General features: G+C 36.6%; 2 protein-coding genes, 2 long non-coding RNA genes and 1 pseudogene across 5 annotated transcripts; 2 read left to right on the top strand and 3 right to left on the bottom strand.

Moving 5' to 3' along the window:
- Window positions 1-249: 249 nt before the first annotated feature.
- Window positions 250-8,660, bottom strand: LOC145007406 (receptor-like protein 7; annotated as a pseudogene).
- LOC145004877 (uncharacterized) lies at window positions 4,415-6,277 on the bottom strand. The gene is made up of 4 exons (XM_078963895.1): window positions 5,833-6,277; window positions 5,589-5,691; window positions 4,656-4,702; window positions 4,415-4,499 (listed from the first exon to the last, which is right to left on the bottom strand). Exons 1-4 carry the CDS (start codon window positions 5,949-5,951, stop codon window positions 4,415-4,417), a joined length of 354 nt encoding a protein of 117 aa, XP_078820021.1. The 5' UTR covers window positions 5,952-6,277.
- A 1,177-nt stretch (window positions 8,661-9,837) lies between the features above and the next one.
- LOC145006139 (uncharacterized) lies at window positions 9,838-11,904 on the top strand. Its single transcript, XR_013662812.1, has 6 exons — window positions 9,838-10,227; window positions 10,378-10,471; window positions 11,041-11,137; window positions 11,212-11,241; window positions 11,326-11,522; window positions 11,776-11,904. It is a non-coding gene; the product is annotated as an uncharacterized LOC145006139 (long non-coding RNA).
- Window positions 11,905-12,017: 113 nt separating this feature from the next.
- Window positions 12,018-16,717, top strand: LOC145003972 (uncharacterized). 2 transcript variants are annotated; one of them, XR_013662223.1, is made up of 5 exons: window positions 12,018-13,735; window positions 14,491-14,553; window positions 15,208-15,555; window positions 16,002-16,175; window positions 16,476-16,717. It is a non-coding gene; the product is annotated as an uncharacterized LOC145003972 (long non-coding RNA). The 2 variants fall into 2 exon arrangements; XR_013662222.1 differs by having other exon boundaries at window positions 12,018-14,553.
- Window positions 16,718-20,240: 3,523 nt separating this feature from the next.
- On the bottom strand, window positions 20,241-23,573 carry LOC145005677 (receptor-like protein 7). The gene is made up of 3 exons (XM_078964795.1): window positions 22,487-23,573; window positions 22,066-22,420; window positions 20,241-21,993 (listed from the first exon to the last, which is right to left on the bottom strand). The coding sequence occupies exons 1-3, from the start codon at window positions 23,540-23,542 to the stop codon at window positions 20,318-20,320; spliced, it is 3,087 nt and encodes a 1,028-aa protein (XP_078820921.1). The 5' UTR covers window positions 23,543-23,573; the 3' UTR covers window positions 20,241-20,317.
- Window positions 23,574-23,898: the final 325 nt, after the last annotated feature.

Raw genomic sequence — 23,898 nt, 5'->3', positions numbered from 1 at the left:
AGGAAGACTAAGGCAATGAGATACAACTCTAATACCATGCCATCAGTCATATTTTCCCATGAAAGGAGACGGGTTATTATTCTTCATATCTATATCTTACAAAATACAATACATGGGCCAAGCCTAAAATACGCCATGGACAGAAACTATAGATTACTCTGTATACATGCCCACTAATAATTTCATCTGAGAAATAAATTAGAAGTCTTCCTTCCCTCACTCCCATCACATTTGTTCTCCTCACCTCTTTCACTTTCTGAATCTTTTTAGAAACCACTTGTAACAACCTGTGGTTAGATGGCCTCCAAAAAGAACCCCTATCACTAGCCGACTTGCAACTCCTGTAACAATAAAAACCCAATCAAATCCACTTGGGAAGTCAGACCAAGTAGCTTCAGCTGATGAGATTGTTGGACGCTCTGATGCTTTTGGATCTCCACAATCCTTAGATAAAGGGTCACCACAAAGTGCTGAATTTCCCATGTAAGACATGTTCAGAAAGGTATTGAACTGTCCACCTTGAGGTATAGGGCCAGTGAGTTTGTTGAATGACACATTTATGAATGCGAGAAAATTCAGTTGTACTAGCGCTTGAGGAATCTTTCCAGAGAGTTTGTTACTAGAAAGATCCAATGATTCAAGATTTGTCAGGTTCCCCATGGATGATGGAATGATACCAGAAAGCTCATTATTGGAAAGGTTGAGCAACTGAAGATTACTAAGGGCTTTAATGGCTTCTGGAATCTCCCCCTGGAACTTGTTACTTGAGAGATCAACCGCTATAAAGATGTTCAAAATTTTCTCATACTCCGTCTTTACACCTTTGTTAGTCATATTCATCGAGTATGAATAATTTCCTAACCAGAAGTACTTTTCCCCAAAAATATTAACATTTGCTTGCATATATGCTGCATTTTCTTCTGTCTCCTTCATTGATGACCAATCCTTGAAGTACCGATGTGGAAGATCACCAGAAAATGAATTAAATGAGAGGTCGATGATGCGTAATTTTGAGAATGTGAAGTTGGTTTTACTTGGGATCTTTAAAGCACCATGAAATTTGTTAAACCGAAGTAAGAGAACCTGTAAGTCTGAAAGTGCTCCTAGCCAGAAGGGAAACATGTCCTCCATACGATTATTTCCAAGATCAAGGATCTGGAGTGACGCACAGTTTTCCAATGATCTTGGTATCTTTCCCTCTAATTGATTTTCACTTAAATTGATCATTAGAAGCTTGCTTCCATTACTGAAAGCATTGGGAATGGTTCCTTGTAATTTGTTACCCCTAAGATTCAGCACTAACAACGAACTGTTTAGTTTCTCCAAGCATGGAGGAATTGAGCCACTGATGTTGTTAAACGACAAATCAAGCAACTGGAGAGAGTGCAAATCACATATGGATGGTGGAATTTTTCCAGACAACTTATTGTTTGATACCACATAGTTCATGGTGGTTGATGATGGAACTGGGATCGATCCATGCAACACATTATGACGCAGGTCTAATAATCGTAAACCAACCTAAGGAAGAACTGGCCAATGCTACTCAAAACCAATTAGGGAACTTTTAGAAAAAGAAAGTGTATGCAGTGTTTCTTTGCTAATATTCCCAATCCAGTTGGGTATTAGCCCCTCAATTTTATTGTCATCAAGGTACACTTCCTGCAGTTGATCTTGAAATCTCAGAAAGTCAGGGAAGACTTTCAAGTTACAGGATTCGAACCTTAATATTTCAAACTTTGGCAGCTTATCACTGGTGATGTTGGTCATGACAGAAAGTGTGATTCGGTTTCCCCCTAGAGTGAGAATCTTTAGATTCCTAAGACCAAGGAAAATGTCAACCTCCACTGTGGTGTTCATGTTGTTATCATTCAACACAATTTCTTCAAGATTGTGGAGATTCAGAAATGACCTTGGGATGGGGCCTTTCAGTTGATTTTTTTGAAGGATTAAGCTCGTTAGCTTTGTCATGGTACTTGGAAAAGGTGGGACCCGACCTTCAATCTGATTCGATGACAGTAATAAATCTTCAACTTGGGTCAAGTTAAAAATTGATGATGGGATCTCTCCATACAGATTGACAGCAACAAGTTGCAAATAAGTAAGCTTATTTAGCTTACCAAGCCAATCAGGCAGCTTCCATCTATCAAAATTATTGAGGGAGAGGTACAAAACGTTGAGGTTTGAGAGGCTTTCTAAAGAGGGAATTCGGCCTGTGAAGTCATTAAACCTCTGGATCAGGTCTGTAAGGTGTGTTATGTTCGCAAGTCAGGATGGTATTTCACCAACCATGTTGTTATAGTTGAGGTAAAGTTCTCTAAGTTGTGTTTGATTCTCAATAGAAGATGGGATCTCACAACTGAGATTGTTAAGCTTAAGGTCCAAATACAAGAGGTTTGGAAGCTTACCAAGCCATGCAGAGAGGTTCCTTCCATCAAATTCATTGGAGGAAAGTATCAGATAACTGAGTTTTGATAGGCTGAACAAAGACGGAATACGCCCCCAAAACCTATTATGATCGAGCTTCAAAAGTGTAAGCTGTGTTAGGTTGCTGATTGATCCAGGAAGAGGCCCTGAGAAATTGCAACCACTTACATCCAACTGATTCAAGTGCATGAGGTTCCCAATTGACGTCGGTAGCATGCCATGAAAATTTGTTTCAGCGAGGATCAGATCTTTAAGTTGACTTTTAGAATGAAACTTTGGTAAATAACCAGAAAGATCATGGTTACCACGCATGTCAAGATGTTGCAGCATTGGTAGATGAAATATACCTGTTGGGAATTCACCCCTAAGCCCACAATCTCTAAGAACGAGTGATGTTATGGAAGATGTATTGGTCAAGATATGAGGTACTTCAGAATCTATGTTGACCCCTGAGAGAATGAGTTCTCTCAGAGTATCCGTTATGTTTTGAACTAGGTTTTTGAAGCTAAGAGCTTGTAGTTTTAATGGGTTTCTAATTAGATCACTACAAAAAAGATGTCAATTAGTGACCAAAGTGAAATGGTCATTAGCAATAGAACTAGTCGTCACTAAATGATTTAGTGACCAAAATTCCGGTTGTCACTTTTCGTCACTACAGGTCCGTCACAAAACCGAGTTAGTGACCAAAATAAAATATGGTAACTAAATAGTGACTAAAATATATGCGTCACTAAATCTGTGACGACGAGTTTCGTCATTAAAAGTTGTCAATAATCAATAAAAGTCGTCACTATTATATATACTCAGTGACCAATAAAAGTTGTCACTGTCTTGTTGGATTAATGACCAATAAAAGTCGTTACTGTCTTGTTGGATTAATGACCATAGAAAGTCGTCTCGTCACTGGTATATCCAATTAGTGACTATAACAGGTGGTCACTAATTTATTCAATTAAAAAAAAAGAGGTCAATAATTAAGGAATTATTGAAATATTAAATGACTGATTTTAATATGAAATATAACAATATACAATTAGACAAAAGAAAACGCAAATGCTATAAATCTTTACAATACAACAATAACCAAATAAAACTTCACATTTATAATATTAAATATTAAATGTCATTTTTAAAAATCAAAATCCATGCATATAAAGATCAATGTAGATTAAATGTAAATTTAATTGAATTTTCTTCCAGATAATGAGGAGCAAGTTTTTTGAGTATGCTCCATAAAGTTCCAACCTACCTGCATAGGAGCATAAGAATGTATTAATCACAACTGATAGTCACTAATTTTTTTTTTATCTTTCTGAGTTGATCGAGACACAAAACTACTCTGCCATGAAAGTGATGGACAAAAATGCCCTCACAAGCAGGAATAAGCTTGAATAAGCTCTTGAGGGCATAAACTGAAAAGGAAGTCCTGCAGTTTCCTACGTTGTATCACTTTTTTTGGATACACAATTTAGAGCAGAGATGAATCTTGCTGAATTTTCTGTCCCTATTTTACTACTTAACATTTTTCGCCTCGTAAAAGTTACGGGTCATTTCTCCAGAATAAAATGACCATTTTACCTTTATCTTCTTCATAAAAACTGAATTATTTATGAAATCGAACCTAATTACGAATCCATAATCTAATGTTATTAGAACTAATAATAAATAAATTGCTAGCCACCAACCTACTACATGTGAACATCGGAATATTGAGAAATCGGATGGAGCTGGCAGAATAATTTTTTAATAAAATATAGATATGATGTTAAAATGGTCATTTTCATAAAATTAATGAAATGGATGTTTACATTGACAATTCATGGTCAAAAAATGTTAAGAAACAGTAAATAGGAATGAAAAATGCAAGGACTCTTTTTTTGACCCATATAAAAAAGTGATATAACAGAGGGGGTCAAAATTGTAAATTTTAGAGTTAATTTAGAGATAGCATACCCAAATAAACTGCTTTCGGATATTAGTGCCAATTTCAGTTTGATTGATGGAGGATACCAGTGCCTAAATGTACCTCCAAAGAGCTATATAGGAACAAGATCTTCAAGGCACAATCAGAACTGCATTTGTATGTAACAAGCTACTAATTAACTTTAAGTATAAGATTATAGGTATAAATATGTAGTCATCATTGAGGTTAAAAAAATGAAATCAAACTAAAGATCAAATCAATACATACTTATTATTATCTTTTGATCACACAAATAAAAGGATACCTTCTACTAGAGACAATCTTCTTTCGACTGTTGCAACTCTGAAGATGCTAAAAGAACAAATACATAAATGATTTAGTGAATACATCATTAGGGTATGAAGAAAGAAGATAAAAAAAAATGAAATCCAACAAAAGATCAAGTAAATACATACTTATATTGTAGATAAATTGCATTAATAAGAAAAAGGGAAGTATATTGTTGTTATTCTAATCTTGAAATCAGCATAAAGGCTGAATTTTTGTTCTACACTTGAAAAACAGCAAAAAGGCTGAACTTTTATTCTTTTGCTACCATTTTATTTATTCCTTCCATTGCACTTGTTTAATTAATTGTCAAATCTATGAGTAAAAAAAATTCTTATCATATTCCCTCATTTTGTTGGACAATTGATTCATTATCCATTCTATCATAAAAATATAAATACATGTACTAAGAACAAACTCTTGTTCTTGATGTATTTGTACATGCTTTTTGATTTTGTATCATGCAATGAAGTGGTTAAGGCATCCACCACTTCCGATGGTATATTACCTCTTGTTAGGGATAGTTGGTCAATATTCAAATCTACAGTTAGATTTAAATGTGGCTCTTGTTCTTGATGTACTTCTTCCACCATTACATGAACATCATACAATATACGAGGGGCACTACTTTGAACCACGTACCAAGTTTTGTCCAATTTAAAATCAGGTTCATAAAAAACTTGTTTAGCTTGTTGTTTTTGGGACTAATGATGGAGTTGGCAAGGCTTTTCTGAATATACCAAGCAAAGAATCAAATGATTTGATGGACCATCCAACTCATATCTTGGGTCCTTACTCCTTTGACTTATGAACTATAGTCTATATTCATTCAAGACTTGTCCATATGCTATGATAAAAGAAAAAATTCACAGTATCTGTCTTAATAGCAAATGAGATTCATGTATATTACCTCTCCAGCACCTTCAATAGCTGCCAACGATTCATCAGAGAAGGGAGCGCCATGTGTGGCTAAAGACTTATTATCGTGCCTCTTGATGTTATTTGAACTCTTCCTGAAAACCAACCAAGAATCAAGTTTACAATTTTGTCCCCTAAGTTAGATATGAGTTATGATCAACTCAAGATAAGTGAAAAAAGTAGAAAAAAGCAAATAAATAAATAAATAAATGTACAACTTGCTCAAAGCTACTTACATCAACACTATTGCATCTTTATTCTTTCCTTCTTGTTCAACATCAACTTCTTCCCTCAAGCTTATCTTTAATACCTCAGCTACTTTAGCAACAAAATGACTGAATAGAGTGTTATACATGTACTTGTAGTTTCACTTGTAGTCGATTGTTGACTCACTGGAAAACTTGAATTAGACTCAAAGGGTCTTTGTCACATGACAAGTCTTGTTCATCCAAGACTTTGTCCATATGCTATGATAAAATAAAAAATCATGAAAAGAGTATAAATATATAATGACAGTGATAAATTTTTAAAAAACTCAAGTGGTAGCATTAGATTATCTTGTGGCACTTGAGATATTTTTGTGCCTACTTGTAATGGAAACATGGCTAAAGTTGTGGAAGGGCATCGCAGGTAATAAGAAATTAAATTCATAAGTAAAGAAAAAATTGTTATCTTAGAATAATAAACTTTAATCAGATAAAGATATATCGTTAAATAAATTGCATATAAACATCTCATGTCCTCTAATATATATATTATATCTAGGGTTTTATGCATAAGAAATGTTCTTCTGTTGCACCCTCCAATACTTTTCTATGACATTAAGAAAGAAATAAAACCAAGAATGCATTTTTTACAAAGGTATGATAATGTTTATAACTTTGCTACCACGGTGACAATTATGTAAATGTAATTCTGATTCATTATATACCGGTTTTTATCAGTAAAGTAAAAAAATGTTGTTAAAATGTTATTTTTTCTTCATATTTAGGTGTATGGAGAGGATAAGGAATTTGGTAAGATGTTACTGAAATACCCTTGGATTCTTTCCACAAGCATTAAGAAAAATTATGAGGAAATCCTTGCTTTTCTTTATACTAAGAAGGTATGTATAATAACCGATGCTCAATATCAGAATTGTTAAATGAAATTCCAGATTAAGTTATCATGCTATATGGTAAATTGTCAATTCATGTGACAAGATTTCATGACAAGTGGCAGAGGTTAGTATTCATCGAGCAATCAAGAGCTGGCCACTTATTTTAGGTTGTTCAGTTGGAAAACTCAAGTTGATGATTGATCAATTTCATGAATTGGGTGTTACAGATAAGATATTACACCAAGTTATTGTCACTAGTCCTCAACTACTAATTCAAAAGCCCCAAGAATTTTGCCAGGTGGAATTTGGATTTCCGTTGTGACTGAGGAAAGAGAAGTATGGAGATAACCTCTGAGCATTGTAAAAATTCAACAATTTGGTAGAATGACAGAATAAACAAAAAAGCAACTGATTGTAAACTATGTGCTAATTTAATCAAGCTTTTCTGTTTGTTGAGAAAGTCATGTTTCTAGTTGCTATGATTTTAGCTATTATTTGGTAGAAGGGAATCAGGATCTGATCGATTAGCAATTGAACAGTTAATTAGCAGGAAAGTGAAGTATGCCACATGAGAGTAGAAGATGTAGCTATATCCATGGTCGGAGCAGAGAAAAGGGTACTTGTTTGACTTCTAGTGGAGAACCGAGGTGCTTCCATGGGAAGGTGTGGACCGGCGACGATTGACCAGAGTCGACGGATAGGGGACGATGGATCGGCAAAGATTGACCGGCGATGCTGGTGCCGAACCGCCCGATGGTTGGTATGTTGATTTAGGGCAAATAGGGGAGATGTGTTGACGAGAGATGCCCAAGAATAATTTTAGGATCTCAACTTTTTGCCCTAGTCCGTAAAAGATAAAAGGGTCCAAGGTCGTCTATATTGAGAAGGGTAGTATAGTAAATATATTAGAGAAGAAGGTTTTGGTTAGCTGTGGAGGAGTCTACAGGGACTTAGATAAGAACTTGTCAAATAAACTGAGTCTTTGGAAAATTAGGTTCGTAAAGAAAATAAAGCTCTAGTCATTTTCAAAAATAAGAAAAATATTAATTAATGACAACAATTGATAGTCATTAATTTTTTTTTTCAATTTGTAAATCAATTACCACTTAGTGGTCATAGTTTAGCTTTGTAGGTTTAGAATAATAAATAGTAGTTAGTGACCACTATTTTTGGTCACCCAACCTTCAATACAGTGACCATTATTTTTGGTCACTAGGCCTCTAACACAGTGACCATTTTTTTAGTCACTAATAGTTATTTTGATATGAAACAAAAGTATTTTAATCTTATTCATGGTATAGTGACCGATTTAGTGACCACCACATATAATTGGTCATTAAATTTGTAGGATTACTAAAATTCAGTGACGACTAAATTTTTGGTGACTAAAAGATGTTGTTAGTGACTAAATTTTAGGTCGTCACTAAAAATTGGTCACTAATAAGAACTTTTTTGTAGTGGATCCAAGGAAACCAATTGGGTAAGTTGTGTGATTTCATTCGGGATTTGACCTCCGAAAAGAGAATAGGAGAGATTTAGATTTGCTAAATGCAAGTGACGTCCTATTCCAGATGGAATTTGTGAGAATTGGAAATCGTTATCTGCAAGGTTTAGGGTTCGAAGGTGGATGAGGTTGAAGAGAGAGTTGTTGGATTTAATGGGGCCATAAAGAAAGCTGCTGCTTAAGTCAATCCCAATCACATGACCTGAGCTTTTCCCACTGCACTCAACTCCATCCCATAAGCAACAATCGCTCCTGTTAAGCTTCCATGAAGCAACCTTTGGATAAGCATGAGGATCAGATGCAGATTGGTTTATAGAGATGTGCTCCTTGAACTGGAATAACATAGAGCACTCGTCATCATGTGCCAATGATTCACGTGAAGATGAAAACTTAGTTGCCAATGTGGATTGAAGAACATATAGCTCAAGTATCAGCAAAAACACATGCAATGGTTTTTCCATGATACAGAAGAAGAACTAGAAAAGAAAACTTATGTATACTAGGATGTGCAGTGTTTGTTATAGATTAAATTTTGTGATTATTTCCATTCGAAAAATAGTCTCTTTCCCAGGTTCTCTCAACGATCATTAAAATACTTAGAAAAGAACTTTCAGCAGGGAAATAGTAGTTAATTAAAAGATGAAAATAAGAGTTAACAATGACTAATTAATACGATGACTTTCTGCAACTGATGTTTGAAAACAAATATTATGCTTTTTGACAAAACTCAGTTGTTAAAAGATGCAAAACAAACCGTAAGATGACAAAGTGTAGTGTAGTGTAAACAGAGAAATAAAAATTCTTTTTATTACAATATTTGATTCTTGACTTGAAGATACCTAACATTTAACAATGACTTCCATACTTGTAAATATGAGTGTGACAACAGATACTTTTCCCAGATTATTTCCATTTGAGATTTTCAGCCTTTTAAAGAAGAATTAATGTGATGAAAATTTTTCTCTTTCTGGGGTTCACTTGGGAAGGATTAAGATACACAGAAAACTACTACACTTGTGGATGTGGGCAACTAGTTAAGAGATGCCATCTCACTCAAAACACACCACCTCATATGCCATGTCAAAATGGTATTATAATACAAAATGTAGGAAATGGATAACTAATTATAACGTGTTTATCTTTCTTTGTTATCATTTTTTTTTTAATTTTATTTTTGATTTTTACCAAATGTAGGAAATGGATAACTAATTATAACGTGTTTATATTTCTTTGTTAGCATTTTTTTTTAATTTTCTTTTCGATTTTTTAATTTTTTTCAATTTATTTATTTTTTATTGTTCTTTTTCAATTTATTTTTTTAATCCCATTGGATTAATTAAAAAAAACGAAACATGCAATTTAATTAACTCCTAGATTAACCATAACATTAAAAATGAGAAAAAGAAAACACTACTAGAAAACAGACCATTAATGACGCGCAAACAATGACACACACCGATAGAGGATACGCATTTGTGGGCGCCCCAAAAATAATTTTCAGTTTTCAAAAATCTTAAGGATAGAAGACACGCATTTATGCGTGCCCTAAAATTAATGTCAGAAAAGAAAAGAAAAAAAATGCGGAGGGCGCCTTTCATAAAATGTGCGTCGTTTAAGGGTGTCGGTTTTTTTTTTTTTTTTATTTATTTATTTTTTTTTAATGAAACACGCCTTTTAGGCAGGAAATGATATCGACAAAAATTAACCCCCGTCTATTAGATCCCCCAACATTTTGGAAGACCCGCTCATTCTTTCCCCTCCACCTATCGATGACCTTCATTTTCTCCCCTCCTTCTCTCTCTGTAAAACCTAGCAGCCGCCACCACCAGAAACATGGTTTTATGCTGTCCTTCATTAATAGCTAAAGGGGGGAAATCCCCAAAAATTTTAAAGTACCCTGCTCACTCTCTCCTTAGATCTCTGCTCACTCTCTCCTTAGATCTCCAACCGACGGATCGACCTTCATTCCCCCCCCCCTCTCTGTAACACCCTCGCTTCATAAATAAGTTTCTCTTTCATCCTTCTATGGTATGTATGTATGTTGTGATAATGCATGTATGTGTATATGTATGTGTGTGTGTGTGTGAGTGTTTGTGTGAGTTGTAAGTATGTATGTGTGAAACCATAGAGTTTGAGTTCATCGCATTTGTTCTTATATCCTTCAACTATGCAAATCAGAAATAGCACCCCAAAATCAAAACTTAGCAACAATTGATGAAGGTTACTGGAATCAAGAGAAATCATCTCCTACTCTGAATCGGAGACAAACCAGGTATGTACTCTTTCTTTATGGCGCAAAAGGGCATGAGCGATTCGAATTAATCTAACCTGTCCATTTGACGACCGATCTCTGCTACTACCAAACAAAGATTATAATTATATCACAGACAATGCTCTTAAATCAACCTTTGGTTGATTAGTTTTTGTTAGAAAATGTCATTTGGTTTCCTTTCCTGTATTTATTTCTCAAATTTTTAGGTTCTGTGAGAATTGAAAGTCAATGTATTCTGATCAACAGGAATGTGCACATTATGTGTTTGTTAAAATGTCTAAACCAAATTTTAAGCTTCATTAGACCACTTAATCTATCGCATCAGCCATGAGGCATTTCTTTTCTGCAACCAAATATGTAATATGGATTTTTCTGATTTTACATATCAATAATATTGAACCAAAGGGGGTTTAAACACTAATAGACCTTTTGCATAGTGCTGAAATTAGGTTTTAGAGAAACTGCTATATATAGATTTAACTTCATATTTTTGCAGAGAGTTGTATCCTTTTCAATTATTTATATCTTATTTTGTTAATCAATAACTGTAATTTCCTATTTCCTTCAAGATATTTGGAAGAGGCCCTGAAGATTATGGTGAAACATTCCATCTATTTCCATGAAAAGGTCAGACTTTAAGCCAATAAGCCATGATTGGTTTGAAAAGTAAGTTACAAATGATTCTCTTCAAGAATGGTTGTTGCTTCCATCTCTGAAAATCAGTTGTTTTCTAATTGTAGATACTCTAACAGCTGCTCATGCCTGCTCATGTAAGTGTGTACTTCATAACACTCATCATTCTTTTTAAAAATGGTTTTGGTTATTTTATTTATTTTCTTTTGCTTATGAATCAGGGGTGAAGCATATAAAGGGCCAGGAGGGGTTGTTGATGAGACAATCAGTCAATCAGCACTCCTGCCTTATTCTCCAACTCCAAGTATGAAGTCTGAATTCTAAAGTCTTGCCTGAAGCCTGGAATTAATTGATCAATGTGAATACTGAATTGTGAAGTGAAGCCTGGAAAAAATGACAATCTTAATTACTTAATCAGGTTTGTTTTTTTATTTTATAATTTTTTTTCACAATGCAGGATTTGAACTTACAAAGATCAACTTAACGACACAAAAAATAACTAAGATAGTCTATATATTGTTGAACTTACAAAGATCCTTCTATCTAGATGTTTCTGCATTACTGTCCCACAGTTTCTTTTTTGTCAAGAAAAGCTTAAATCTTACACAAGAAAAGCTTAAATCTTATTTGTGTACATTATGGCCATCCAGTGCTTACATTCACCTTTGCAGGATGGAGCATCCCAGACAAAACAAAATCTTGGTAAGTTCACTTATTCAGTAAGGGACAATGCAGCTGGTGCAGTTGCAAAGATTATTATGGCCCACCAGAATGTTGTCCCACTATATCAGGTCTGCATACTAGTCTTATATATATATATATATATATATATATATATATATATATATATATATATATATATATATATATATATATATATATATATACTTTAGATTATGATTAGGGATGTTAATCGGGTCAACCCGATTGGGTTTCGGGTTAATTGTGTAGGGTTAGTCGGGTTTTTAATTTGAAAAAATCACCCGAAACCCGACCCTATTAAGCTACGGGTTAGTTGGGTTCGGGTCAATCGGGTTTCGGAATGATAGAGTCGGGTCAATTGGGTTAGTCGGGTTGATACTGGTAATCCATTATGTAATCTAATTTTCCTATTTTCATAATCTATTAGAAATAAATAAACATTACATTCTTTTTAACTAACTTGGTTGAATTTATCATTCACATAAGGTTTACTTTTGAAGCAGTTTGTTTATCATTATGGCGGAACATTTTGAACATTTTGGGTGCATGAATAATAGAAAGTCCATGCAAGTGATTCTAGGAAGAAAGTAAGTGCACATCTTATTTAATTAAACATTTTGGTGGTATTACTCATATATCAATTGCAAATTAACAAACGAATTAAAAATAGTATCAAACATGATGCATCAAAAGCCAAGAGTGAGGAAAAAAAAGACAACAGTGAGAAAGTTATAACATAAATTAATAAGTATAATATAGATTCACTAGGAAGATCAAAAATAATTTAGTTAATAGGATCGTATTTATTAATGATCTAACATGGCATTTCAAGTACTTGATGAGATTAAGTATTATTATTCGGGTTATTCGGGTCAACCCGAACCCGAAAAAATGATATACAACGAACCCGAACCCGACCGTAATTATAGTTCGGGTTTATCGGGTTAACCCAAATAACCCGACTATGAATTTTTGACCCTATTAAGCTCGACCCATTTAAGCTTATTCCGGTTTGGGTCGGATCGGGTTAGTCGGGTTCAGGTAGTTTTGACACCCCTAATTATGATTTAGCAAATAATCAATCAAACTATCTTTAATCTTTCAATCATCAGGTCCATCCTATACTCCTCAAAGTTCTTCCTTTGAAAAAAGATTATGAGGAATCCAACCAATAGGTACTTGTATAAAATGTTTTCTCGTTATATAAAACATGTATAATGATGGTTTTCTGGAATTCTAATAAAAAGAAAGAAAGAATGTAATTGACATTGACTAATTTCTCATCATTCTTTTATTCGGTTGACCATTAGGTGTGGTTTGTACTTGCGTTTGTTTCTTGTTCACAGAGAGTGGTGACACACGAGGTGAACATGAATTTACATGAGCATCTATTTGAACTACACGTTTGTTTGGAATTGATAAATGAAGAGGTAAGGGATTATTGGAGAAGGATTCTGCTGTAACTTTCCTCTTTGAAGGTAATAATGGCTTCGATTGGCCTACACTAAGTGATGAGTCTTGATTTGTAACATCCCGGAATCGCAAGAGTAGAGTTGAAGGGCTAAAAGTGTAAGTTTCGGAGGGTGAGTCGGCGAGTCCATGGATAGACTCGGCGAGTCAGGTCGCGACTATGGTCGCGTGTCAAGTGGCCTACTCGGCGAGTCCAAAGATGGACTCGGCGAGTAGGTGCTCTATAGAGAAAACCCTAATTTTCGGGGTTGAGCCCCATATAAAGAGCATTATGCCCCTCCATAGCCTCCCGTATTCCCCCTTTGAGTCCCAGAAACCCTAAATTCGTGGAGAGTCCCATTATTGAGCAAATTAGAGCTTGGAGAGGTGTTGGCTGAAGAAATCTTGAAGGAGAAGTGGCTTGGATCAAAGGGCTTTGCTTGGATTCGAGTTTCATTGCTATTGAGGCATCTTTTGGAGGTAATACTTTCGTTCTTAGGCTGTGTTTTCCTAGTTTCTCATTTTGGGGTTGTGTGGGGTGCTTGGTTGTGTGGCATCTTGAAGTTGGAGGATGGATCTGAGGTTGCTACCTCAGATCTAGAGTGGAGAAGATCTTAAGAGCATTAAAGCCCCTGTTCTTGTGTTGTTAATGGAGCTACCATGTCCCAAACCTTGGTTCTAAGGTGAATAAGGCTTAGATCTCTTTAGATTCACGTAAAGTTTGCCACTTTACGTGATGGATGGATTGTAGGAGGTTGGATCTATGTTTTGGATCAATTGCATGGCCTGAGATGCTTCTGTATGGATTCAGACTGGTGGTACTCGACGAGTCACATGGGTGGACTCGACGAGTTGCTTGAAGATGGCCTAGAACTCGACGAGTTGGAAGAACAACTCGGCGGGTAGGTTGAAGATAGCCTTGGACTCGACGAGTCCATTTGGACTCGGTGAGTCTTGTCGAGGAAGTCCCAATATTTATGGTTGAGTCGATGAATCGGTGAGTCAAGGGATGACTCGGTGAGTTGGGTGCGAGTGGACTCAGAGTTGTTGGACTCGACGAGTCTTGGGGTGACTCGGCGAGTTGGGTCGCTAATTGAGGGAAGTTCTGAGCATAAGGACTCGGCGAGTAGGGTTAGTCAGGGGTTGACTTTGACTTGTCCAGGGTTGACCAGTTGTTTTTCAGGGGTATTTTGGTAATTAAGAGTATTTATTGAGTTGTATGTTTTGATGTTTAGTGGAGGAGTTCGTGTCAGAGTTCGGAGCAGCGGGATCTTGTCCTTTCAGCCAGCAGTTTCGAGGTGAGTTATCCTCACTATATATATAGGGTTTAAGGCACCAAGGCCGACCCTTTTATCGGATGGAAATCCGGGTAATTGTCTGTTGTATGATATTGCGGGATATGGGCCGGAAGGCATTACATGTTGCGGGCTGGAAGGCAATGCGGTATGGACCGGAAGGTCATGGCCTGGAAAGGTGTATGTGCATAATTAGTATGTTGGCTAAGTCGTAGGGTGATGTTATGCTAGTGATCGGCTAGGCTGGTATCTTGGTTAGGGTAATGATATGTTATGTGATCTGTTGATCGATTTGCTAACTGTGAACTGCTATATGATTACATGTTATGTGTATGGTCGTCTGGTCTGGAGTGTAACCCGGTATGCACGGTTGTTCTATGTTCTGTCATGATATATATATATATATATATATATATATATATATATATATATATATATATATATATATATATATATGCTTTTACGTTGCGGGCCGTAAGGCGATATGTTATGGGCCGGAAGGCAATGTGTTATGGGTCGGAAGGCATTACGCAATGGGCCGGAAGGCGATATGTTTGGACAGGAAGGTTGTGGCCTGGAAGGGCGTATACGTGGTTGGTATTTTGGGGGTATCTCATTAAGCTTTCAGGCTTACAGTTGTGGTTTAATGTTTTTCAGGTTCTTCAGGAGACCGTGGCAAGGCGAAGGCGCGATCGTACCGCTCCTCATGATTTTGTAGCAATGTGATTCTGAGAATACTCTAAATGATTTGTATTGAAAACCTTTTTGCAAACAATTTAGTGAAAATCAGGTTGTTTTGAAAAAAAAATTAAATTGGTTGTATTTTTCGGACGTTACATGATTGGAAAGAGGTTCCATTTGAAGAGGTATTGATAATGGCTGAGATGCAATGCTGCTCATGTCTACTGGACTTGATGAAAAAAGCTATCCAGCATACCCTATTGACTTCCAGGATTATAGTCTACAATAAAAAAGGAATTCAGGGATATGAGAAACTTCACTCAGGTAATGTTTATCATATGATATAAAACTCAAAATAGCGCAAATACAAGATGACTAGACAACTTAATGAACCCCACGTATATTTAGCACCTAGACTATATACACTAGACATATATAGAAAGGAAGTTCAAGAATGCCCAAAACATTGTATAATATCAACATATGATTCTGCTTCTGCATTGATAATTTGATTAGTTGCTGGAAAACCCTTAAGGAGAAATCACTATTAACTCAACTATCAACCTCATGCCTGTTACAAGCTACTCCATATACAAATAATAGTTATATCAGTTCTTTCCCATCTCATTTTCATTGTCAGTAGCAATACTGCTGGAACAACTTATCTTGATGTTCTTACTTGATCCAGTTATCAGTTGAACTTGACAAAAACTGGTTTTAAAATATTGTGGAAAAAAATCTTGGAAAGAATAATCTCGGAGCACTTGCAGGAATGCCATTACACAGGAACAAGAAAGATTTTGGAGTACATGGAGTGTATTATAACAAGTCAAACGTATGAATGAAGCCAAAGCTGGAAGAGTCACATTAAGGCCGTTGGATAAGGCTGCCACAACTTGTAATGTTGATGATAGTGAACGTCAAGCATCACACATGACTCCCCGGTTAGCAATTTCCCATGATTTTTTTCCTCATTGACTTTGTTGTTACTAAGCTTAGTCTTCATCCGTTATAGGCTAACAATTTAGCAAAGGAATTATGAGTTAGATATGAAAATTAAGGGGAAGTCAACTAGTCAAATAAATAAGGTCAAACAGGTCAAGGCTTGGGCTAGGGGTCTTTTAGTCATTTTACTTGTTAGTTTAGTATAAATAAGAGGTAAAGAGGAGGAGGAGTTGAGCATCTATTGATTTTGTTCTTAGAACTATGTTCTTGTAAATGGGGTTTTGACTTTTCTGGTGCAGTTAGCAAATGAGAAGTAGCTTGTTGATCATTACAACTCCAAGCATCCAAAGGAGAAGCCTGCAACTTGTAAATGGGGTTTTGTGTTGTCTATTTTTCTTTTTCATTTGCATGATGATGATATGTCTAGTGTTTCTTTTTCTTTGACATTTTTATAACATTTACTCACTATTGGAATAATGATTTGTATTTGAGATATTAGTGAAATGAATTATCTTTGTTATTAATGGTATTTTATTTTGTATTATGAGTTTTTTAATGTATTATTTAATTTAAAAATTAGTAAATCTATAAATAATATTTTTTTTAAACATTTAAAATTATGATATGCAAAAATGTGTGTCATCTTCATTTATGACATGGACTTTCTTGACAAGGGCTTTCTTGATACACATTGCGTGACATTAACACACCCGTCGTAAGGTTACGACACGCGAATACATGTCGTCTTCCTTTATGACAGGGCCTACCTTGATGCGCATTGCGTGTCGTGAACGCGCATCGTAATTGCGCGTCGTAAATGAGCGTCGTAAATGCGCGTCATCTCTCTTTATGACATGGCCTTCCTTGACGCACGTTTGCGCGTCGTCTGAGCCTTTTACGACACGCAATGAGCATTGTAAAAGGCTGTTTTTCTAGTAGTGAAAAGAAATTACACACCCAAAAAAAACCCATTGTCCTAAAAACAAAAAATCGATCAACTAGTCATATTGCTTTCCGATTTTCTCCATCTTTTTGGGCACTTACGCTTCTCGTGGTCCCATATTTTATTCGCTAGGTTGAATAATTGCTAAATCTTTCACCATTTGATATTTCTCTGCTTGCTTACGAAGAAACTCCAAGTGCTCACATTGCAAATCAACCTTTTGCTGGGAGATCAGATTGTGTTGGTCGAACATTGCTTTCATTTCCGCCAATTCTTGTGCCCTTCTATCAGTTTCGTCCGCGTGACGTTGAGCGCATTTCGCTTTGTCGATTTCGATCCGTCGTGGAGGGGGGTGGGGGTGGGGGGGGGGGATCTTTTCTTTGTCGTCGGGGATCTCATCTGTGTCGGCGTTCAACTCGATGTTAGTTCATGCGTCAGAAATGTCAAACGAACTAAAATTGCGAGACCTCTTTGATTGTGCTCCGACAATGTTATCGCCTTATTCCATTTTGGATATAGCCTAACAATCTCCCATATTTTTTCAAAATCGAAAGTGTGCCTTGTTTCTACTTGATATTGTTCCCGCACAGCTTCGTACACATCAAAATCATTTGCAACACTTTGTTTTTGCGATTCTAGTCTCATGAAAATCCGATTAAACTTGGTATAGCGGTGACTGATAAGAGTTCGCTTGCTACTAAGCATATCGATATTGCGATATGGCTATTTCTTCATAAGAGTGTGTAATTTGCCAAGCACGACTTCCCAAAACTCAATTCTTTGCATATAATTTCTGATGACTGAACTCTTTGAAGTCCCGCACCGCACCACCGCCACAACATACTCCTCCTCCAGTGTCCACCATAGTGGAAGATCTTCTTCCGTATCTGCGACTGCCTTCCTTTTCCTTTTCCCTTTTCCTTTCCCTCTCCTTTTCCGACTGCCTCCCACTTGTGTTTCGGGAACAATTTCTTGTTGTGGTGGTTGTTTGTTGCATTGAAGTGAAAGCACCGAAAAGGCGAAAAGGTTTTGTTAAAGATTTGGGTTTTGCTGCATGTAAGGGGAGGTAGGAAACTGCAATATGGTGAGTTTGAGTTGAACAATATGGTGAGTTTGAGTTGAACAGATTCATATAACTTCCGTATTATGTGAACCCCATTGGGATGGATGTGTTTGTGTTTGGAGGTGGGGTATTCGGGTTTTGGTCCACATTTGGTTAAAAGGAAGTGGTTTTTTTTTAGTTGAAAGTTTAAAATAGTATGAAGATAAGAGAAGATTGTGTGGTTGATATTATTTTTTGTATGTGTATTTATATTTAAAAAAAAGTTAATTTTTTTTTGAGATATTGACCATTCGCCAACGGTAAAAAAAATGATTGTTTTACATGTTATCAATCGTTATAGGGGCAACGGAGGGCAATGAAATGGCTGGTAATGGACGAAAACATGTGGGGGGTGTTTAGCCGTGACCACAATGTTATGCCCATACCACGTCACATAAATGAATGTGGGTGTTGCCCACACCGTTTAGTCTAAGCAAGGAAATACTAGTTAAAAGATGATAAATATTAAGAGTAAACATTGACTAATATGATGACTTTCCGCAACTAACTAAACTAATACATGGATATTAATCACTATCGCTGCCACCACCACCACCACCATCGCCCAACACCACTACCACCGCCACCGCCAACGTCATTGCCACCACCGCCAACACCATTGCCACCATCGCCACATGTATTTATATGTATTATATAATCATATATGATGTTTCAGATTAAATACATAGAATCAAACATGATTTATTTGATTATACGCATTCAATTATATTTGGTTGTAGGTAGTAGGTAGTGGTGGTATGGTGGAGATGGGTGTTGGTTGGTGCTGGTGAAGGTGGGGGACGGTCGTGGTAATAGGTGGTGGTCGTGGGTGATGGGTGATAGTTGGTTTATTATAGTTCTAGGTGATGGGTGGTATGTAGTGATGATGTTGGTGAGTGGTGGTAGGGGTGGTAGTTTAAAACTCATATTTTTCATCATATTGTAATTTATTTTGAACAAATATCATTCAACAATGTAACTTTTAAATTATATATATGATGGTTGTTTTACTTTCTTTACTATGTATTTAACTGTTACAATACTACATGAAGTCATCCGCCATCGAACGATTCTGCCGTTCTGGTTTGGGGGTGTGACACCTTTTACCCTAGTTTGGACTCTTAGTGTGGGCCGGGATCCAACAATTAATTGAATGTTATTTTGTGATTGATAGTGTGATGATTTTAGTAGGTTAGCAGCCAGAGATTTATCTGTGAGATTTAGTAGTGTGAGGTGAGTTTCCTCATTGCGTTTAGTGGGTCTAAGGCACCAATGTCGGCCCTTGTTTATTATGTTAGGATGCTAGGAGTCTGTGCGACCCTTGCATGTGTTATGTGCTGCTATGTATATTGGGCTGAGCTTGATGCCGGGCGAGGCCCAATTTATTCTATGTTATTGTATTTATGATTATTGTATGTGTTAGCAAGATGATGTGTTATATGCCTATGTGTGTCGTGGACGGGGCCTAAGGAGTAACAAATTTGTATACCTAGTCGGACTTGATGCCGAGCGAGGCTCGAGGCCGAGTGGGACTCGATACCGGGCGGGGGCCAGTATGTGGTTTATTATCTATTGTATGTGGTAATTTAGGGAATTCACTAAACTTTATGCTTACGGTTTTCAGTTTATGTTTCAGGTACTTCAGGATCGAAAAGGAAGAGCCCACTGTGATTGCAGCGCAACACCACCTTATTCGGCATTTTTTGATTTATCAGATATTTTGAGATGTGTTGATACACTTTTGTTTATATTGGTTGTTCGATAATGTTTGGATTATAGTTTTACTTAATTTAAAAGTGAAAGTTTTGGATTATATTTTGGGACTTTACAGAGATTGAGGAGAGAGAAAGGAAGAATACGACAATGTGTTACAACTCTAATACCATGTAATCAGTCGTATTTTCCCAAGAAAGGAGACGGGTTATTATTCTTCATATTATATCTTACAAAATACAATACATGGGCCAAGCCTAGAATACACCATAGACAGAAACTATAGATTACTCTATATACATGCCCACTAATAATTTCATCTGACAAATAAATTAGCAGTCTTCCTTCCCTCAATCCCCTCACATTTGTTCTCCTCACTTCTTTCACTTTCTAAATCTTTTGAGAAACCACTTGTAACAACCTATGGTTAGATGGCCACCAAAAAGAACCCCTATCACTAGCCCACTTGCAACTCCTGTAACAATAAAAACCCAATCAAATCCACTTGGGAAGTCAGACCAAGTAGCTTCAGCTGATGAGATTGTTGGACGCTCTGATGCTTTTGGATCTCCACAATCCTTAGATAAAGGGTCACCACAAAGTGCTGAATTTCCCATGTAAGACATGTTCAGAAAGGTATTGAACTGTCCACCTTGAGGTATAGGGCCAGTGAGTTTGTTGAATGACACATTTATGAATGCGAGAAAATTCAGTTGTACTAGCGCTTGAGGAATCTTTCCAGAGAGTTTGTTACTAGAAAGATCCAATGATTCAAGATTTGTCAGGTTCCCCATGGATGATGGAATGGTACCAGAAAGCTCATTATTGGAAAGGTTGAGCAACTGAAGATTACTAAGGGCTTTAATGGCTTCTGGAATCTCCCCCTGGAACTTGTTACTTGAGAGATCAACCGCTATAAAGATGTTCAAAATTTTCTCATACTCCGTCTTTACACCTTTGTTAGTCATATTCATCGAGTATGAATAATTTCCTAACCAGAAGTACTTTTCCCCAAAAATATTAACATTTGCTTGCATATATGCTGCATTTTCTTCTGTCTCCTTCATTGCTGACCAATCCTTGAAGTACTGATGTGGAAGATCACCAGAAAATGAATTAAATGAGAGGTCGATGATGCGTAATTTTGAGAATGTGAATTTGGTTTTACTTGGGATCTTTAAAGCACCATGAAATTTGTTAAACCGAAGTATGAGAACCTGTAAGTCTGAAAGTGCTCCTAGCCAGAAGGGAAACATGTCCTCCATACGATTATTTCCAAGATCAAGGATCTGGAGTGACGCACAGTTTTCCAATGATCTTGGTATCTTTCCCTCTAATTGATTTTCACTTAAATTGATCATTAGAAGCTTGCTTCCATTACTGAAAGCATTGGGAATGGTTCCTTGTAATTTGTTACCCCTAAGATTCAGCACTAACAACGAACTGTTTAGTTTCTCCAAGCATGGAGGAATTGAGCCACTGATGTTGTTAAACGACAAATCAAGCAACTGGAGAGAGTGCAAATCACATATGGATGGTGGAATTTTTCCAGACAACTTATTGTTTGATACCACATAGTTCATGGTGGTTGATGATGGAACTGGGATCGATCCATGCAACATATTATGACTCAGGTCTAATAATCGTAAACCAACCCAAGGAAGAACTGGCCAATGCTGCTCAAAACCAATTAGGGAATTTTTAGAAAAAGAAAGTGTTTGCAGTGTTTCTTTGCTAATATTCCCAATCCATTTGGGTATCAGCCCATCAATTTTATTGTCATCAAGGTACACTTCCTGCAGTTGATCTTGAAATCTCAGAAAGTCAGGGAAGACTTTCAAGTTACAGGATTCCAACCTTAATATTTCAAACTTTGGCAGCTTATCACTGGTGATGTTGGTCATGACAGAAAGTGTGATTCGGTTTCCCCCTCGAGTGAGAATCTTTAGATTCCTAAGACCAAGGAAAATGTCAACCTCCACTGTGGTGTTCATGTTGTTATCATTCAACACAATTTCTTCAAGATTGTGGAGATTCAGAAATGACCTTGGGATGGGGCCTTTCAGTTGATTTTTTTGAAGGATTAAGCTCGTTAGCTTTGTCATGGTACTTGGAAAAGGTGGGACCCGACCTTCAATTTGATTCGATGACAGTAATAAATCTTCAACTTGGGTCAAGTTAAAAATTGATGATGGGATCTCTCCATACAGATTGACAGCAACAAGTTGCAAATAAGTAAGCTTATTTAGCTTACCAAGCCAATCAGGCAGCTTCCATCTATCAAAATTATTGAGGGAGAGGTACAAAACGTTGAGGTTTGAGAGGCTTTCTAAAGAGGGAATTCGGCCTGTGAAGTCATTAAACCCGAGGATCAGGTCTGTAAGGTGTGTTAGGTTCGCAAGTGAGGATGGTATTTCACCAACCATGTTGTTGTTGTTGAGGTAAAGTTGTCTAAGTTGTGTTTGATTCCCAATAGATGATGGGATCTCACAACTGAGATTGTTAAGCTTAAGGTCCAAATACAAGAGGTTTGGAAGCTTACCAAGCCATGCAGAGAGGTTCCTTCCATCAAATTCATTGGAGGAAAGTATCAGATAACTGAGTTTTGATAGGCTGACCAAAGACGGAATACGCCCCCAAAACCTATTATGATCGAGCTTCAAAAGTGTAAGCTGTGTTAGGTTGCTGATTGATCCAGGAAGAGGCCCTGAGAAATTGCAACCACTTACATCCAACTGATTCAAGTGCATGAGGTTCCCAATTGACGTCGGTAGCATGCCATGAAAATTTGTTTCAGCGAGGATCAGATCTTTAAGTTGACTTTTAGAATGAAACTTTGGTAAATAACCAGAAAGATCATGGTTACCACGCATGTCAAGATGTTGCAGCATTGGTAGATGAAATATACCTGTTGGGAATTCACCCCTAAGCCCACAATCTCTAAGAACGAGTGATGTTATGGAAGATGTATTGGTCAAGATATGAGGTACTTCAGAATCTATGTTGACCCCTGAGAGAATGAGTTCTCTCAGAGTATCCGTTATGTTTTGAACTAGGTTTTTGAAGCTAAGAGCTTGTAGCTTTAATGGGTTTCCAGTTAGATCCAAGGAAACCAATTGGGTAAGTTGTGTGATTTCATTCGGGATTTGACCTCTGAAAAGAGAATAGGAGAGATTTAGATTTGCTAAATGCAAGAGACGTCCTATTCCAGATGGAATTTGTGAGAATTGGAAATCGTTATCTGCAAGGTTTAAGGTTCGAAGGTGGATGAGGTTGAAGAGAGAGTTGTTGGATTTAATGGGGCCATAAAGAAAGCTGCTGCTTAAGTCAAGCCCAATCACATGACCTGAGCTTTTCCCACTGCACTCAACTCCATCCCACAAGCAACAATCGCTCCTGTTAAGCTTCCATGAAGCAAACTTTGGATAAGCATGAGGATCAGAGGATGCAGAATGGTTTATAGAGATGTGCTCCTTGAACTGGAATAACATAGAGCACTCGTCATCATGTGCCAATGATTCACGTGAAGATGAAAACTTAGTTGCCGATGTGGATTGAAGAACATATAGCACAAGTATCAGCAAAAACACATGCAATGGTTTTTCCATGATACAGAAGAAGAACTAGAAAAGCAAACTTATGTATACTAGGATGAGCAGTGTTTGTTATAGATTAAATTTTGTGATTATTTCCATTCGAGATGGACAGTTCTTTAAAGAATAATTATATATAGAGAAAACGTTTTATTCTTCTGATATTATGAAAAATGGTGTCTTTCCCAGGTTCTCTCAGCAATGATTAAAATACTGAAAAGAACTTTCAGCAGGGAAATATTAGTTAATTAAAAGATGATAATAAGAGTAAACAATGACTAATAGGATGACTTTCTGCAACTAATGTTTGAAAACAAATACTATGCTTTTTGACAAAACTCGGTAGTTAAAAGATGCAAAACAAACGGTAA

This window comes from Lactuca saligna, chromosome 7, assembly GCF_052625555.1.
Source record: "Lactuca saligna cultivar CGN05327 chromosome 7, ASM5262555v1, whole genome shotgun sequence".
NCBI lineage: Eukaryota > Viridiplantae > Streptophyta > Magnoliopsida > Asterales > Asteraceae > Lactuca > Lactuca saligna.
Note: the sequence above shows the minus strand (reverse complement) of the source record. Positions and strands in the feature narration are given on the sequence as shown.

What these genes read in the sequence shown, in the direction of transcription:
- LOC145004877 (XM_078963895.1), bottom strand. Translation starts at nt 5,951, where the DNA reads ATGTATAACACTCTATTCAGTCATTTTGTTGCTAAAGTAGCTGAGGTA. An exon ending in CTATTGAAGGTGCTGGAGAG is followed by an intron (nt 4,703 to 5,588) that starts GTAATATACATG and finishes TTGTTCTTTTAG; the next exon opens with CATCTTCAGAGTTGCAACAG. An exon ending in AAGATTGTCTCTAGTAGAAG is followed by an intron (nt 4,500 to 4,655) that starts GTATCCTTTTAT and finishes ATACAAATGCAG; the next exon opens with TTCTGATTGTGCCTTGAAGA.
- LOC145005677 (XM_078964795.1), bottom strand. Translation starts at nt 23,542, where the DNA reads ATGGAAAAACCATTGCATGTGTTTTTGCTGATACTTGTGCTATATGTT. An exon ending in TTGATGGAAGGAACCTCTCT is followed by an intron (nt 22,421 to 22,486) that starts GCATGGCTTGGT and finishes CTCAGTTGTGAG; the next exon opens with ATCCCATCATCTATTGGGAA. An exon ending in GTCATCGAATCAAATTGAAG is followed by an intron (nt 21,994 to 22,065) that starts GTCGGGTCCCAC and finishes ATCAACTGAAAG; the next exon opens with GCCCCATCCCAAGGTCATTT.